Consider the following 18218-nt stretch of genomic DNA (forward strand, 5'->3'; position numbering starts at 1 on the left):
AACTATCTGGTTATGATGCAATTACACACATTTTATGTTGTCTTAACTTTTAACATCTGATAAACAATATGATAAGATCACATAAAATTTGATCTTACTAAAATCACTGTTCTGTGTAGGTTATAACAGATTGCACACTATTTCTCTTTAAGACAAAATGAAACCATAATGCACCTATGGGAGACACAGGAAATCCTCTAAGTCTGTCCTTTGTCCATTTTAATAGCGCTTTTGAGATTAGTGATAGATTTTACAATGGCAGAGAATGAGTCATCTACACTAATGTTTATTACTTTCGATATTGAAATGAAAAATGTGAGAAGAAAGAAAACCCCTTCTCTTAAATTCTCATCTGTGATACAACACAAGGCAAGCGAATTTGACTTTTCTAGATACTTAACATTATTTTAACATGAGAAAGTTACTGCACTTCAATCTTTGCTTAAGTACTAAAAATAATTTAATACTTGTTTTGAAAAAATAGAATGAGAAAAAATATCAGATTGCGCAACCTTACAGAGAGAACAGAAGTATTGCCACTTCCAAAAAGAACAATTTCTGCTGATAAACTTGTTTGTGCAATAAACATTACTAAATCCCGGTATACAGGAAATAGTCACTGGTAGACAGTTTATCTTCCTAAATCTCTATTTTGAAGCTGTTTTAAATATATTATTTTTCAGTGTAGACTCCTTTCATCGGTGGGAATAGGATGGAGATGTTGAAGAGAACAAATTCAATTCATTTTTCCTGAATGAGAATTTACTGCCCACTTCACAACTGACAAAACTGTCTCTAGCCTACATTTTGGGCTCTCATTTGTTGAACAAGCTTTGTTTTACTTTGAATAAATCCGTGAGTGGAAACTATTCAAGATTTAGAAACATGAGAAAACATAGAATGTCAGAAGCTGATTATAACTAAGCCATATGAATATGGAATATACAACCTATTCTGTAAACAAACGCAGTCTCAGAATTTAATGCAGCCAAAAATGAACTGTATAATGTGACATTTGACATGGACTAAGGAATACTGGTTTCCTCTACATGAATAAAGAACAGTTGTCCTTTTGTCACATCCAAACTATTGAAGTTTATACTAGCATCAGCAAAATCCCAGAAATGATCATTCAGAACACAACTTTGGTATTCTAGGAGCAGAATAACTAGCATTTGTAGGGGGATGGGCTGCGGCCTCTTCCTTCAGAAAGAAGTTATCCCACAGCCACAGAGTACTGGTACAAGCTGGTAAGATGCACAGCCAAAATTCAATGGACGTGCAGTAGTGGAATCACTCTGGTACCTCCGGAGTACGATCAAGTAGGATAATGCTCATGTAATTAGGTTTGGAATCCTCTAATTAAATCTTCCAGAATGCTTGATCAAGTTGCTATTGTCACAGCATGCCAATGAACAGTATTGCTAACACCTGGATCAATGAACTATCTACCACTGTTTTCTTTTAAAACATACATGGGGAATGTAGCAGTGCATTGAAAAAGAAACTGCCCCAAACTATAGGACTTCTGGTGGATGACTAAGATAACTATAATTTCACCCTTGGTACATATGCTTAATTTTTGCATGCAGCCTCCCACCCCTTTTAAAACAAGGCAGAAAACTGTCTAACTTTATGGAAAGTTGTGATTCTTAAGAGTGAAAAAAAAATGCCTATCTGCCACTCTACAGAGTGACTCAAACCTCAAAAGAAAAAAGAACAGATGAAATGTTTGTTGTCACTTTTTGTTTATTGGATATTTCTAAAAGAATTCACACATGGCACGTTGAGTTAGATGCTTTCTATCCACTCTGAGTTGCTAATAAAATGTATAACATGAGTTGGGTGCTAATCAATTAACACTATTCAAAATTTCTTGTGAAGACCAGAAGCTGCTATTCATAGGAGTCATTTTTGTTTTCCTCCTGGATTTACAGAAACTTTAAGTGTATTCTTCTGTTTCTCATTTATCTTCTTGGCTGCTACATGGGCCTTGAAGATTTCTAAAGCTTGTTAATAGATGTATTCAACTACTGCAGAAAGAACACATTCTGCCTGCCTGGAGCCTTTGTTCTCTATCTGTTTGAGTATAGGAACTGAGAGTCATTAGAAATAGAGAGAAATGTAGATTAATGAACTGTACTCTCATATCAGTGTAAAATCAAAACCACTATCTCTGATGTCAGTGGAAGTGCCAGGGAAAAGAGAATTAGACTCTGAGCTGCATTTGTGGTCCCAGAAGAAAACTTTTCTTGATAAGGTTGTAACTTGTTGAAGCTTCAAAATTCATGGAATTCCTATTTGTATGTACGTAACATCTGAAGAGTGCATTTTAAGAAGCGGTGTTGTGCAGCCTTCCTGTAAAAGTACTTTAAGGAGCCCACGCTTATCCGTCTTGTTTTTACAGAGTACTTCTAAGTTCCCAACTTTTTTTTTTTTTTTTTTTTAACAGGACTAGAGACCTTTGCGTAAGGCAGTGTTTAATATTATGCTTTTAACATTTGGTGTTTGACATCAATTGATGACTAATGATTAAGGAATGTGTCCTTGAGCCTTCTGAAATATATGAAAGGACCCAGAATGAAGTGATGAGAGCCTACCCTGAGAGAGGGAAGCAATATTGTAAAACTTCACAGGAAGATTGCTGCAGTACTGCTGGCTTCTGACTTTGGTCGTGTATGCTACACATAGACAAATGATGTTTAAATTTGATTAAAGGTAATTTCCTTAAAAAATACAATTCTTTTTGCATGCATCTTTGTGTGTAGACCAGAGTGATGAACGTAACTGCTTTTACTAAATACTTGAGGTACCAGCAGTAGCATTTTTCTCTGCATTATTTACATAGCCCTTATGTAGACTGAAATTAGCATATTGTCAGTCATCATTCCTATATCTAAGACAAATGTAATAACCACTCAGTGCCAAAAAGAAAGCAGCAGTGTGGGCAAAGTATATGTCTATGAGTATGAGAGCATTCAGTTCCTGGCTCCACCATAAGCTTCTTAAAATTAATAAGAAAAAACAACAACCCCTAAAGAGGTTTTCAAAACACAACTAAGAACATCTTCCTACCTCATTTCATGCTGTGGTATGTAAAAATGATAAATCTATTAATTATTATGGTGAAAACGGATGCTAGAGATAGCTGAGAATTATATAAACAAATATAATCAGGAAGAGATTAAGGACCGGCTCTTATTTCAACTACATATGATGTCAGTTTAAGAAAAGCACGGCAGTATGAACTAAAACAAGGCAAATGCTTAATAACTTCCTGCACTTGCACTGCAAATGCTCAGCTAATATTCCGCATGTTTTAGAGAATATAAGACACAACCTGATTTAAACCATTTTTCAAGTATTTTTGTAAGTCTAGAACTATTTAAAATCTAGCTACAGAAGAGATTTAGGAAGAGTCTGAGTAGGCCAAAATGGTCTGAAACAGCTCCTGTCTATGCACAGTCACCACTCTAAGCTAGCTCAGACACAGTTCTTAATAGCTTTAACAATGAGTCATCCGCTATAAATTTACCTGGTCATTTCCATCATTGACGCTTTCACACTGAGGAAGATGGTTGAAAGCAGTAACATTAGCTTCCCTACACAGCTTTACCTATTTAAATTTTCCTTGCTTACAGGGCTGAATAGCTGACTGTAGTTGTTCTACACCACCACTATAAGTTTCCTATCTCTGTGCAACATGCACATTTTCCCTAGGCTATGCCTATGTGACCAATATGGTTATTCAAGTTAGTCATATAGTATTAAATATTAACTTAGATACTTTACAAGTGTTCAGTCATCTCTCAGAAAAAAACAAAAAACAAACAAACAAAAACTTCATCACAGTATTGAGACCTATGTTTCTCTAACCTATGTATCTGAGGTAATTAGCACAGTAAAAAAAAGTTTAATGCAAAAGAAGGAAGTACACTTTTAAGAGAGAGAAGGAGAAATTTTAGTTAAAATATTTTACAATAAAATAATTATGATTATAAATCTCTTTAGTTAAATATATACACATTACACAGTATCTTAAAAAGAATGAACTTATTAAAGTTTCAAGCAGATCTAACGCACAAATCCACCACTTTGTCAGCTTGGGCTGTAATGTCAGTTTTAACATTTGCAATTAGTTGTGTCAGACTAACAGCACTATTTTGTGCAAAATTAAAAAAAAAAATTATGAAAAACCAATCTCCAAATTCTTCCATTCCCACAGTAAACAGATAGAAAAGGTAGTTTACACATACGCACACTTACACACAAACTTTGATTGCATCCAGAGGTTAGAATGACCAGCACTAAAATAACCCCCATTTCTACAAAATAATCTATTTCTTGAAACTCATTTTTGAAAATTACAAATTGTGCTAGCAAATTGTGCGCTCAGGCAGCCACATGGCCAATAAGGTAGATGTTGTCATAAAGGTGCCCTACAAAATCTTCACTAATATTCTGTGCAGCTCGTCGTGTATTTCGGATGAATTCTCTCTTTGACATTTTGTTCTTCACGTGAGGGCTGGTTAGATCAATGGAAAGAAGAATCAAAGAGTAACACAGTACATAAACTGCATCTAGACAAAAGAGAATGAAATAAAACAAAGGAAATTATGATTGTTAAAAATACTGTTCCCTGATCAAAACTTTTATGCAGTCTGCAGCATTTGGACCTAAAATTGCATATAGTTTAGAACTTGAAGGAATATCGCACTGACATAAAATTTAATATAACCATTTTCAAAGTAATAGCATCAGCACACTGCTAAATGAACTTTTACAAATCTTTTAATATTTCTACAGTATCTAAAAATTATTAATGTAATTATGCACATTCATTTAGATGGAATCCTGAAGTCTTTGTAATCTAAAGCCAGCATCCTGATAAGTTTATATTTAATACATAAGCAGTGCCACTGCAAAAAATTGGCTCCCCACTACCAGTTAGAAATGCTTGTTAACTTCAGTGAGGTCCACAACTCCCTCTCCTTTCTGTGGGACTATCCACAGGGCAAAATATTAAATGTGCAGGTCTTTGCAGAAGGGATCTTATTGATACTAGAGAGCTTAAGCATAGAAAAAAAAGTGAAGGAAAACTAACATGAAAATACACCCACCCCTAACAACTGAAACAGTCTTTGTGTTATTTATTTACTCATTTTCAACCCAAATGAGATGATGACTTAATATTCAGCAAAGGTGAAGGATGCTACCAAACATGTTTGCACCTTGAGAAATATTTGTTTAGGTGCTGATCGTAAATCTACCATGAACTGTAACATCACCCAAACATACACAGAAATACAGAGAGTGATTCATTGAATCAAAGCTCTTTTTGCTTACCAGGGCTAAGGCCAAGCTCTCTCATCAAATCAGGGTTACAAGCACAGAACCTGTGAGAGAACTTCGTTATGAGAGTCTCAAGGTACTCCCCGCGTTCCTCAGGGGCATGAATATGTCTGAAGAACTCTCTCAGTGCATTTGGCAAGAACTGATTTCTGAAGTTGTGCAGTGTCACAAGGTCATCCAAAACATCTCGCCTAGTAGAAGAAAATCTCAGGTAATTAGAGAAGTGATTTTTTTATTATTTTTTTAGCCTGTTTAAACATAAAAATGTAGGTATAAAAATCAAAATAGAGGGGTTAGAATAGTTTTGGAGATTTAGAGTGTTCTATTGTTTCATTTTTGTTGAAAGACAGAATTATCATGAACAATACAAGGACAAATACACGTTCTTCAAACACTTGCAATAATAGCCAAATATTCTAAGAATGGACATTAAACAGAATTCTAAATTTCCTTACATGCATATTCATTTACAGTACACAAAAAGGCTAACAGACTTTAATTATCTCGCAAAGTCATTAAAATGCAGTAAAGGGAATATATTTGTACATATTGTACACATTTTGGAGCCTAAGTAGAAGCTGTTACAGCAGCATCCTGTTAAAACAGGTTTAAGTTAAATAAAATTCACTCACAAAACCTCTTGAAAGGTTAAGTCCATCAGGGTAGAGTGCTACCAAGTGTTTTCCACTGAACATAGGAGCAATGAAGTGATTCAAACTAGCCCATATAAACAGATATGCAGAAGACTTCTGAAGTAAATTTGGAAACAGAATATTTTGCAATATTAGTCCTTTCTATTAAATATTTCAATCCCATGAGGGGAGTTTTAATGTCCAGAAGCCTAATTTTTACTGTAAAGCAGTAAAACATATATAAAATCTGAATGTCATACAGTAGAGACTATCTTGCACAGCTTAAATGCACAGTATACCTTCTTAACAATCTATAAGAAGAATTACAAACATGGTGAAATAGCACACTGTGTGAGAGTCATTGGTTATATGTAGTACTTTCAGAGGTTCGTCTATGATCAAAATTCTGGAACTAAGTAACTGTTCAGATTTAGCAGCAGCATTACTTAGTTGCATTTCCATGTATTTTTACATCAGTAAAATTACAAGCAAAATAACTACTGTCAGGGTTGCTATACACTGAAAACAAATAGTGGCTTTCTCCTTACAAGAAATTCAAGTTACCTTTCATCAAGATAGATTCTCAGCTTCTTCCAATTTAGTGTTCTTGTGCAAAAGATAAACTTAGCTATTTCCTTTGGCGAATCATCTAGTATGCCCTTGGACATAAAGTAGTTGACTCCCTGAGATAAAAGACATATATGCATAAATATGTTTCATCTTCATATTATGGTTAGGAACAAGCACCGTACTTAGCAAAACAAGAAAATTATCCCACTAATTACTCACATTTTATTCTAGCAGAATAATTTCCCTTCCTCTAAATCACATTTCAACATGCACAATACAATCTAAAATTACAAATCAAATTCAAAGGAATCTAGTTTGTTGTTATGGTTGAGATTTTACATATACTTAGAGTAGCACATTTATGTATTATGTATTTCAATTACAGTATTTTAACAATGTATAATTTTATTTAACCATACATTTTAACCATAGATTTTAATTTCAGAACTTTAAGAGAGAAGAAAATCTTAGCCATAATATGTTTTGTCTTTAATATCTTTGACTAAAACATTAACGTTCACACATGTATGTGATGCATCACATTCAAATAGATGCATAAAATGCATTTGTTTAAATGTGTAATGCTGCAAATAAACACAAGCACGCAGATTTCAAAGCATAGGTAAATATAAATATATAAATAGACATAGAAAAATATGCATAGACAAAAATAAGAATGGTTCATTATATAGAAATGCTTTAAGAAAGATAGAACTGGTGTGTATATTTTATATTCATTTTATAATTTGTAGAATTTTCCACAGTTTGCCAAGCATACATTTCTTATGGAACACACAAGCCAAATTTCATAGAAAACAGCACTGAAGAATCATTCTTTACTGTTTTTCTTTTTTTTTCTTTTTTTTTTTTTTTCATTTTCTTTTTCTAAAAGAAATACAAAAGAAGGTTTCATACACTTAGGGAAAGAACAACAACAACAACAAAAAACCCACAAAACTAGTAACATTAACCTCTGACTTTAAGAAGAATCTTAATTTGAGACAGTAGTGAAATGCACTGCATTATAAGCTTGCACTTAAGTCCAATTTAGATGATATTTAAGTCTGTGTGCAGTTAGGATGGGCAACATATGATTGAGTACTTTCTTGATTTAGAGTTAAACATGAAATTAAATCAAACTGAGTATCAACTGCTTATTAATTCCTCAAGCATTTTGGTGGCAGCTTGCATATGACTACCAGCAGGACATATGGCTTCACCAGTTCTTTTTACGTTCAGCATATCTATGCCCCCTTTAAGGATATCCTGCCTCATGAGACTTTAGAATTCGCTTCAGTAATAAGCACTTGCTTAATGTAATACAAATTGAAGCCTGTCAAGGGAGTGTCAGTAACACTTTCAAAGGCATATTTCTGCTGCAATTGTTTAATAAATGCTTCTGCAACATATCTGGAAAATACCTGGCATTTCATAGCTGAAGCAACATGAAAATAACATCTGCTTTAAAAGAGAGTAGGTTGGTTTCTCTGTGTTGGTAAATGTTGTAAGTTATTTCTTTAGTACTTTATAACTCAGTATACGACCTTCACCTGATATGCCACTGAGTCCCTGCAAAACATTTGTGTTCCCTGTCTCTAATTCACAATCTCTCCCCACAACACAACAGTTGACCAAATATCCTCCTGTGAATGCAATCTCTTTATTCATTTTCCTTATCACTTTCACAAATAAAGAAGGTATAAGTATATTTCAAGACACATCATTTTAAAGTTGCTGTTTATTTCTTAGGTAATGTCAAACACTTTGCAACAATATAAATCTGCTTTCTCTTTATAGCTTTTAAGTTTTAGCTCAAAGCAAATTAAATTTAACTTCAAGATTTAAGGTATATCATCTAATCTGATTTTGTAACACTGTAAACATCCTCGGATTCCTCTCAGAACCCATGTTTCAAATAAATCACATCTGGTAGCTAAAATGGTTGCTTGTGGTAGGTACGATAGCTGAAATAAGTAGTTCTATGCACTACTAAGTCCTATGCTAAGATTATTTTTCAGTCATTGGGTGATTCTCTTAGGCAGCATTTGCCTGAATTCAGCTTGGCAGATCTGTGCCTCTATCTATGAGGTCTGTAAAAGTGTTTTAAACACTTATGAAGTACACCAGGATGAGCTGGCTTAGTTGACAAGTAATGAGGTGAAAAGCACAAGGATGATTTCCACTAGCTTTTGTGGAATCTAGTTGGAATTATAATGCTCTTAGCATTAGAGGTTTAGGAAAGATGCCTTAAAGATACCTTGCCTTCCATGGCCAAAAGTGTTACTGCTGAACTTCAGACATCTGTAATTTCCTTTGCCCTTTCTATTTAGATATGCACATTAAACAAACTAACTGTGTTCTAAGTTGGTGATAGAACTTTCTGAAATCTCATTTTGTCCTTTTCCCACACTTTCTATCTTTTTAGTATTTAAACGGAATTGGCTGCCAAATCAGAATTAGGACATCCTAATAGGTCCTCATAGGACCCTTCCCAGACCTCATTTAAGGACTGGGGGAGGTAAAGGGGATCTCTCTGGAGATCCCTGTGTATGTGATACTTTATGAAGGTAGGCAGCTTCTTTCCTTTATTTCTGAGCCCACTGCTGTTGTGTTTGAGCAAATCCTCACTTATTGCAGCCTGGGATCTTGCTACCCTATTGCTATTGTAGTACTTTTCATTGCATTACACTAGTCATAGTGTGAGGACCGCCTCTGCTTACTGCTTTTTACTGTTGTTATGCTGTGTACAGGAAATCTTGACCTCATAGAAGTGTTCTTGTACTGTTCAGATTCCAATAGATCCATACAAGTAACTGCTATTAAACAGAATCTATAAGAAATACTACTGTTAAAATAAACAAAAATTAGATCTTTTCTGACTGAAGTATTCTTTTCCAGTTTCGATTCCAAACGTAACTCCATAGTATAGGCCTGTGAAATTAACTTGACTGTATATTTTGTAGGGAAATGGAAACTGTATACAGAACAGTGGAAAACAGCTTCTGGTTGCTTACAAATTAAGTCATAAACACAGATGATAGGAAATGAGCACTTCATGAGAAACATTTCATGTATGTTATACAATCTTCTGAATAAAATACAGCAGAGATAATGTTGGCAGGTTAAACCAAATATTCATATTCAAGTCTTAATACTAAATCTAAGCCATTCCCTTTCCCAAAGAAACAAAAACCAAATTCCAAAATCTTGGCTATAGTGGTTCTGGTTCTTGCCATTATGATAAAAAAAAAGCAACAACAAACAAGAAATCAAAAACCAAACATGCACTGGAAAACTTTCAGATCATATGTAGTGTCATTATGCACATCTTTTTTCAGCAGAATGTGAGCACCTGGTATGAATTAAGCAAGCTCATGCACATAGTCAATCACTAAATTACAGCAGATATCACAACATCATGCACACAACAATGGCTAACCAGAGAATCCTACCACAAAGCTTGTAGATGCTCTTCCCTACCCCGTGAGCCACCGCTAGCTCTGGAGCTGTTGCTGTGGAGCCTGGTTACCCATTTTCATGACATGGGCGCTGTCCTTTGGAGAATCTTGCTCCTGTGGCTGTAAGTATTCCTATTTTTATAGTATTTGATCAGGTCTGTTATCAAACGTAAAGCAGAGTTTGGCAGGAAATTCCAAGACACAATTTGTAATAGTGGAATGTGATATATTCCAGTCACAGTGTCCTTGTAATAATAATTTGCCAACATCACAGTTGTAAACAAGAAAAGCATTGGTATCTATGAATTCTCCTGAAACTCAGGCCATGAATGATTCCTACCAGGCTATGGTGCTTCACAGGGAGAGAGGAATAGAAGGCATAGGAGATACCCGAGGTTCTCATCTCTTACTAGGCCTGATGCAGAATGTTTATGCTGCTACTGTACAATATAACCATAATGAAGCCTTAAGAAGCATGTTAGTTTAACAAATTTAATACTTAATTGAGGTATAGTACAAGGTAACTCTAGTTTCCCTATCTTTTTTTTCTTGAAAAAACCAAAGTACCAAAGTTTAAAGCAGAGCTCTGTGAGAGAATTTACAGAATACTTATGACTAATAGAAGTAATGAGTTTGTCAAGCAGGATATGACATAAAGCAAGAATTTATTCAAAGTCCCATTACTGCGATGATCCATACGACTACTTTATTTATTTCACCCTGCAACCTCAAGTTCTTGTTTTCTGCATATTATCTGCAGAACGAACTATTTGTTTCTTGAAAGTATATATCTTCATGACTTTTCCTACTCTGTGTTTGTTCAGCTATCACTTCCTTGTGTACACATAAACATATGTAGGAAGTTGATATTTATTTTTGTTTAATACTGTCTACCATCTTTTCCTAATAAACATGCAGCAAGAGGAGTCTAGTTTTATGTATAGAATACTGTCTTGGTCACTTTAGCTTTTGCCTGGGAGATATGTAGTTACCTACTCTCAAATGTGCTTTGTCTTTGAAATTTAGAGAGGAACAAACCACTTTTTCCAGTTAGTTACATAAACTAATAAATTGAAATCTTATAGTTTATAACTTTTAGAAAATGTTTATGATGTTACAATAGAAAATATATGATGTTACATAGTTTGAAGAATGATTCTATTTACACAGAATAAAAATCCCCAGAAATAAAATCAAACTGATATTTCAGGTAGTTCAGCAATGCATCTGTTTCTTTGTGCTCCTTGACACATTTAAAAATGCCTTACGAGAAACCAAAATTGTCACAGAAGTAATTGCTGTCACTTTATACCTTGTCCTCCTATAACTGAAGTTAGGTAAATTAGGATCAAACCCACACTCTGAAGCAGCATTTGACTGCATTTATAAGCACTTTTTTTTACTACCCTATTTCTTCAGTTAGGATCTCCCTCTTGTACCAAAGTCAATACACGGTAAGGAATTTCTGGCAACCGTAGGTCAGACTGCTATACCAAGCATTTAAGAGGCAAGCTGTGTAAATGATGTGCACAGGTACCATATAAAAAAAGAAAAAAATCAGGATAGGGCTATAACTTAATATTAACCATTTCTATAGTTGAAGAAATACTAAAATGTGGCTTTTATATGTCTATGACTATAGAAAAAAATAATAACCACAAATATTTTAATCTGTTTGTTACTGTCATCGGTTCACTTACCTCATCAGGGTTGGCATTAAAGGTGAGACTGCCCTCATCTAGCTGCATATACAGTTTTCTAAAAGAAAATCCTAGAGGTGGATTCTTATTGTATATAGAACAGTGACCCCAAGTGGATTTGCACAACCTATGAAAATAGAATTAGTCTATTATCAAAAACCTTTTCTGTATTTCATGTATTCATAGAAGCAAAACGTAACCAATGCCACAAAACCAAGTACTTAAACAATAAGAAAACTTAAAAAATAACCAACAAGACTGATTGTAATACTTAATTCTTAACCCTCTTGTATGTTTGTTTCTAAAGTCTTCAGCTATGATGATATTTTCTTCTGCAGGTTTTGGTATATACTAGTGCAACCTCAAAATGTATTCCAGTAGGTGGCATTGTAATGACATCGACACAGCTGGAACCTCTGAGACTCAGTATCTGAACAGTATGTAATAAGTGACAAATTGTTCTTTTGCAGTAGTATCATCGATTAAAAATCTATTTCTTTTCTCCTGTTCTAGTTGTGCAGTGAGTAGAATGTCACATCTGCACCAGAATATGCAACATGCTACTTTTCACCCATCATTTTCCAGTCTTGACCAGTCTAGCTTACTTGATAAATCTCTATGCCTCCATAAATATTTAATCTACACTTTCAATTGATTCCCATTTTTTTCCCTTCTATCTTGCCTCTGACTACATTTGTTTCATCAGTTTCTGTTCTTCACCCCAGTCTCCTTGATGGTGCCATCTAAACTCCCCTTGAACTTTCACTTCCTCGGCACCTTGTTTCTTATCTAAGTTCCTTATTTCAGTTCCAGTTATGCTTTAATATACTTGTTTTTTAAAAAACTGGCCACAGTGGTTAGAATTCTTCAGGTGGCTGCAGTAGGACAAGAGAGTAACTTGGTTTTTCACTCAGTAAATTGGGTCTTGTTTGAACTGAGTTCTGAAGCACAACTGTAGGACTCGCTAAATTCTAAACTCAAACAAAATATGTGAATTATTAAGAATTAAGATGTTTGCAGACATAATATGAACTGAGACTTTGTAAAAATGGACTAAAACAGGACAAATATTCACAAATATATGGTTAAACTGAACGTTAAGGAAGATTTCACAAAAAATGAATGAGCTGTTTCTCAAGGCGAACTCTGAGGGAAACATACTTTTTAATGTGTAATTTAAGAACATATATTGCATACAATTGTTTAATTATATTATATACTTGTGCTTTAGAACTGGAAATTTATTTGTATTTTGCACAGTTTTGATACCAAGGATCAAGAACAATATGATAACAAACTACAAAGTTATTTTATGTACATAATCTTATGAGCCTAAATGAACCATCACTGGAACCACTACTTCTTGCCAACACAAGCAGTCCTGAATGAAAGAACAGTTGTGACTAAGAAATTATAATTACGTTATCCTCTTGATGAAGTTCATGAAGTGAACTGAGGAAAACTCCTTCAAATGCAAAGAAGCAAACAGACTCAGAGAAGGAAATAGCTTCGAGGAACTGGAACTGCAACCGACTTGTGACATTAGTACTATTCACTGTCAGTTAAACTGAAGGATAAGGCTATGTTGTGAAAGAAGACAAATTCTGCTTTCATAGGATTCTCTCCTAGTGCTCCGAAACACCAGAATGAAAGATGGTGTTCTTAATTAAAATTTGATCTTGCACAATTTTATTTGATAGAACATTCCTTTATTTCCTGGACATACAAACAGGCAGAATTGCCTCTGCTGCTGTATAAATGTTTCAGCTGTTACATAGTAGAAATTCCATGACATGCTTGCAGAACTGACCTTTTCTTTCCCCTTCCTTCTGTTGCTGTCTTCCGAAAAACAAAGGCATAAGTTGCTCTAACTCAGCTAAAGTAAGTAAGTTCTTATTCCTTTCTAACTGGAGCCTCAGCTGAACAGGTATACTTGCTCAAGCTGGATATTTGTTTGTCATTACTCCTCTTCAAATATTTCAGCTGTGATTTGATTTAAAACAAAAATGAATCCTTATGTTTTGTTTTTTTTGTTTTTTTTTTTCCCCAAACAAGTTTGTAGTAATACACACATGTACATACAGAAACCTCTACCACTATCTTAGTAATTAGAAATCCATAATTATGGATTTTTAATCTGTACTCATTTTTTCCCCTATGCCAATACTCATTTAACACAGAAAACCTTTGCTAAGATTGGAATAATACAAAGCACAAATTGAGACAATTATTTTTACTACTCCCAGGTGATGCATTTGTTTTTGCTTACCCTTGCCAGAGAAGCTCATCATTAGCAAGATCCTGCCAAACACATGATGCTAGACAGAGATCAGTTGCATTCAGGTATGACAAAATGGTAAAACTAAGCTCTGGTGGCAGCATTTCCAAGTTAATAAATCCTTCTTGCTCTTTAGATTTTCTTGTCTTAAGCAGGTGGTAGATGTCAATGCCTCCTTGGGCTTGTTTCCGCTGGCTTGTATTGGAGACATTGTTAGTAGCTATTCTCCTACCATGCTCCCTGGTAAGAAAACCTTGTCCACTGAATCCTTGGTGTTGCAGCTGCTGGTTCCTAGCAACCCTCCAGAGTCCCTGACCCATCTGTGAGCCTGTTGGACATAAAAAGCCAAATTAAATGTTGTTACATTTCATTAACATTTAATTAAAATAGTTTATTTAGAAACAATGAAATGCTACAAAATGTAAGGACAACCAAAATCATCCATAGGAATGGGGAACTCACAAAAGCAGGCTATGACTGACATAAGGACAGCATTTAAGAACTCAGAAATATTGCAGCTAGAAGCCATTCCCAACTTCAGTGTATTTTCTCTTTTTTTGTTTGTTTTGCACTTCCTCAAACATTTTTTCAAAGTCATATGGGTTAGGAGCTTGTGCACGTGTATTAAAGCCAGGACACCAGCTCAATCTATTGATCAGTTCTGTCCCTTGTTCTAAAAACACAATGTAGCAACACACATCTGAAACATAGTATCACTTGCTAAGTGAAGATCAATCCTGCTCAGTATGCAAAGAGACACCTCAGCCCTGAGAGAGGAGGCATTAATACAGCTTCTGATGCAGCACTGGTCTGGATGCATGAAGAATACTTTCTGCAGTTCAGGCACTTTGAATTACAAAAGACCAGTAAGAATCCATCAGATGGCTGGTAGATAACACAGGTGTAGCAAGCAGAAAAGTTAATAGCCTCTTGAATTATTGAAAACTGTAACCAACACAGCCACCTTGTTTAACTCTTAATCATTACAACAAAGAATGAAGCAGTAAAGGAACATGGGGGCTGAATGCTCAAAACACCGGACGGACCTCTAGTGATCATCAGTTACAGTGCTGGACAGTTCTCTAAAGTTTAAGCCTACTGCAAGGAAGGCTTGGAAGAAGTCTTGTCTGCAACTTAAGGAGGTGTTTGTTCCTTTCTCTTTGCAGTCCCTCACTAACACCTTTTTGAAACAGTGGTACAGTCTCATATCCCAAACCTTTAGAAAAGTATCCAGAAGTTTTTAGGTTCAGTGTAAGAGACAAGATAAAAATTCAGCTGACTGACTAAAGCAAAACTTGGCTTCTTTATCCTACTTATCTCAACTTGTACAGTATGTTTATTTTTTGTCAAAATTTGCAGTAGGCAGTAATAAAAAGCACAATTTAATTAACATGACATTCCCATATTGCTAGGTGTTGCAAATGAGTTGGATATTTACTGAAGTGCTTAGTAAACAGGTATCTACAAATGTCTTGAGAGGCTCCAACCAATTCTAGCTCTTTGCCTTGTCAGTGAGTTGAACACTGTCAACAAGTCATTACATTTTCAAACACACGGGTGGCAATTTGAAAGGTCCTGTTCACCCCCAGGAGTTATGAGGTGATGTGAATGACTGAGTAACAATGCTCTTCCAATTCAATTGTCAGAAGTATTAGGTTTTAGAAAATAGGTAAATGTATGCACATGCACGTAGATGTGAGTTGAGTATAATCTGCATGTTCATAGAATCATATTGTAGAATGGCTTAGGTTGGAAGGAACCTGAATTCCAGCTAATATCTAACCAGAATCTCCCCTCTTCTAGTGTAAAGCCATTTCCCATCACCCGCTCACCATCAGATTGAGTAAAAAGTCAGCCTCCACCCTGTTTATAAGCTCTGCTCATCTACTAGAAGTCTGCAATGCAGTCTTCTCCACCCACCAGGACCCCCAAATCCTCTGCAGGGCTGCTCTCATTGAGTTCTTGCCCCAGTCTGTACACACTTTTGGGATTGCTCTGACCCAAGCACAAGCAAACAGAAAAAAAAATAAAAATTGCCTAAATACATAGCACTAAAACTAAACAAAAGAATAAAACAGCCAAAAAGCAAGTCATTAGTTTCAGGGACAGAAAGAACCGGATGCTTGTCATTCCTTATCTTTGTTTTAACTCCTCAGACACTAAAGCAACAGAAGGACAAAATATGATAAAAGCGAATTACTGAATATGAAATTCTACAAAACAAGTGAACTTCTATGTGAGTTGTGTATATCAAGTAATGAGAAAGGAGAGCTCTGTTAATTAAGGTAAGTTTTAAATTTCAGACTAAGAAACACATTTTGCTAATATTTGTACTATCTCTTCTGACATTAGTTTATATAATTTTAACAGAGCTATATTTCCACATCCATTTATTAACTGATTGAAAAACAAGCCTTTCAAAAATACTAACTAGTTGGACACACTTTAAGGAAAAACAAACAAACAAACAAATGTTTGTAATATGTTACATATTGCAATGTAATATGTAATTTTGAAGGCTCTGAAGAACATTAGAGATCATATTAGGACAAATTTCATAACACACCAGGATGACAACACAGAAAGAATGACAGCATTATCAGAAACAGATCATCAAAAGGCTGCACTCAGGGAATTATCAAGTGAACTTTATTCCATTAGATACGGATCTGGCAATTTTATAATAGCTTTCAAGCTTCTTTAGTCAGATTATCCTTCTGTTCTGCAGGCCACACTTGTAAACGGGTCCTAGTTGCATAGGATGAAGTTTTTCTAGCCCTAAATCAAATATCCAAATTTTATTTGCTAGCTTAATGTTTTTATTGCAATACCCAGCTAGTAGTTCCTGTTTACAAGCTGCATTCTGTTGAGCAATACCGAGCTGACAAGAATACCAGTGTTTGTTGCTGGTGCTCACAGGGTTCATCTTGCCACAGAATGCTAATTGTGACACGTCATTTACAGCCCAATCGCTTTTAGATTACTTAACATCATGGTTCCAAGACAAAACAGAAACAACCAACAAAACAGTGCTATGGTATCCACGAATCCTAGAAAGACTTCTTGAAATTAAAAAAAAAATGATTAAAAATACATATTTCTATTTTAAGCACCAGCTGAATAAGTTTTGGGGATGACAAAAAGACTCAACTCAAGCTGACTGCTGGGAACACACTGCATGGCTGCTCAGCAGCAGACGACCTGCGCACAGCAGGGGGTTGAATCTAGATGATCATTGTGGTCCTTTTCAACCCAGGCCATTCTATGACTGTATGGCTCTAAGAGTAACGGCGAGTAATAATAATAATAATTTTGTAATACTGTGATATTGTAACATTGTGAATATCCATCTTCAGGCCCCAGATTCAGGAAGCCACTGTAATGTATGTTTCCAAACTTGTGATTAGTGTAATTTCAGCTAGTACCCACAACCTTCTGATGGCTTGGCTGTCACAGCTCTCATGGGAAAAAGTGACACTAAGCTTATTTATGGACGGCTGATCTTCCCTGGCACCACCTGCCTTGTGGCTATTTACCAGCCTGACTTAACCTTTCAGAGATCCCGAGAACCAGGTTTGCTTCGTGTTACCGTGTTCCAGAGTAAATCTTTTTTGCAGTAGAGCCCATGATAGAACACTACAAGGTAAATGTCATGTCATCTGTTAGGACAAAGATGTAGTAGCCCTGCTAGCTCTGTCAGCAGCAAAGCACACACACAGGCTCCACGCGAGGCCTTTGCATTGCACCGAGCCCTACAGCCGTGTCTGAGTCCATCCCCGTATCTTAAGCTTCCTTCCCCACAGCCCCATACACCCGAGGACAGACCCGGAGCCGGACAGCGTCGATGGAGCCGGTGACCCCAGCCCCTCGCAACACCACCGCGGTGGAACCGCCCCCGAGTCCTAGTGGCCCAGGACAGCCAGCCCCGGCCTCTGATTTGCCGAGCCGCCCGTCCATCATCCCGCGGCCGCCTGCCCGTGGACGGAGCCCGGCTGCGGGAGCCCTTCCGCGGTTCGTACCTGTGCGAGTTCGGGTCCAACCGCCGCCGCGACGAGCTCGCTGCGGGTCGGTGCGTGAGCCTCGCCGGGCAGAGAGAGGGGCTAAGCGGCCCTGGCGGTGGGGGGAGGCGGTGAGGCCCCTCCGGCATGCACGGAGCCGCCGCAGCCGCGCCTCCTGCTAGGCAGGTTTGACGTTCGCTGTTGTTGCTGGAAGTGGCGTCACCGCGGAG

General features: G+C 36.3%; 1 protein-coding gene across 2 annotated transcripts; it reads right to left on the reverse strand.

Moving 5' to 3' along the window:
• Positions 1 to 1731: 1731 nt before the first annotated feature.
• FBXO8 (F-box protein 8) lies at positions 1732 to 18209 on the reverse strand. Of its 2 annotated transcripts, XR_014945343.1 has the most exons (7): positions 18010 to 18209; positions 13982 to 14318; positions 11713 to 11839; positions 10007 to 10144; positions 6549 to 6667; positions 5347 to 5543; positions 3938 to 4580 (listed from the first exon to the last, which is right to left on the reverse strand). XR_014945343.1 is itself a non-coding variant. In XM_015861713.3 (6 exons), exons 2-6 carry the CDS (start codon positions 14308 to 14310, stop codon positions 4393 to 4395), a joined length of 960 nt encoding a protein of 319 aa, XP_015717199.1. In that variant the 5' UTR covers positions 14311 to 14318; positions 18010 to 18209; the 3' UTR covers positions 1732 to 4392. The 2 variants fall into 2 exon arrangements, 1 of the variants encoding a protein (XP_015717199.1); XM_015861713.3 differs by lacking the exon at positions 10007 to 10144 and having other exon boundaries at positions 1732 to 4580.
• Between the last annotated feature and the right edge of the window lie 9 nt (positions 18210 to 18218).

This window comes from Coturnix japonica, chromosome 4 (assembly GCF_054131305.1).
Source record: "Coturnix japonica strain WE chromosome 4, WE-NBRP24, whole genome shotgun sequence".
Lineage (NCBI taxonomy): Eukaryota > Metazoa > Chordata > Aves > Galliformes > Phasianidae > Coturnix > Coturnix japonica.

Excerpts from the sequence above, each read along its gene's own strand:
- FBXO8 (XM_015861713.3), bottom strand. The coding sequence starts at position 14,310 with ATGGGTCAGGGACTCTGGAGGGTTGCTAGGAACCAGCAGCTGCAACAC. Across the intron at positions 6,668-11,712 it reads TTAATGCCAACCCTGATGAG|GGAGTCAACTACTTTATGTC; the intron begins GTAAGTGAACCG and ends CTTTTATCTCAG. Across the intron at positions 5,544-6,548 it reads AGAATCTATCTTGATGAAAG|GCGAGATGTTTTGGATGACC; the intron begins GTAACTTGAATT and ends TTCTTCTACTAG.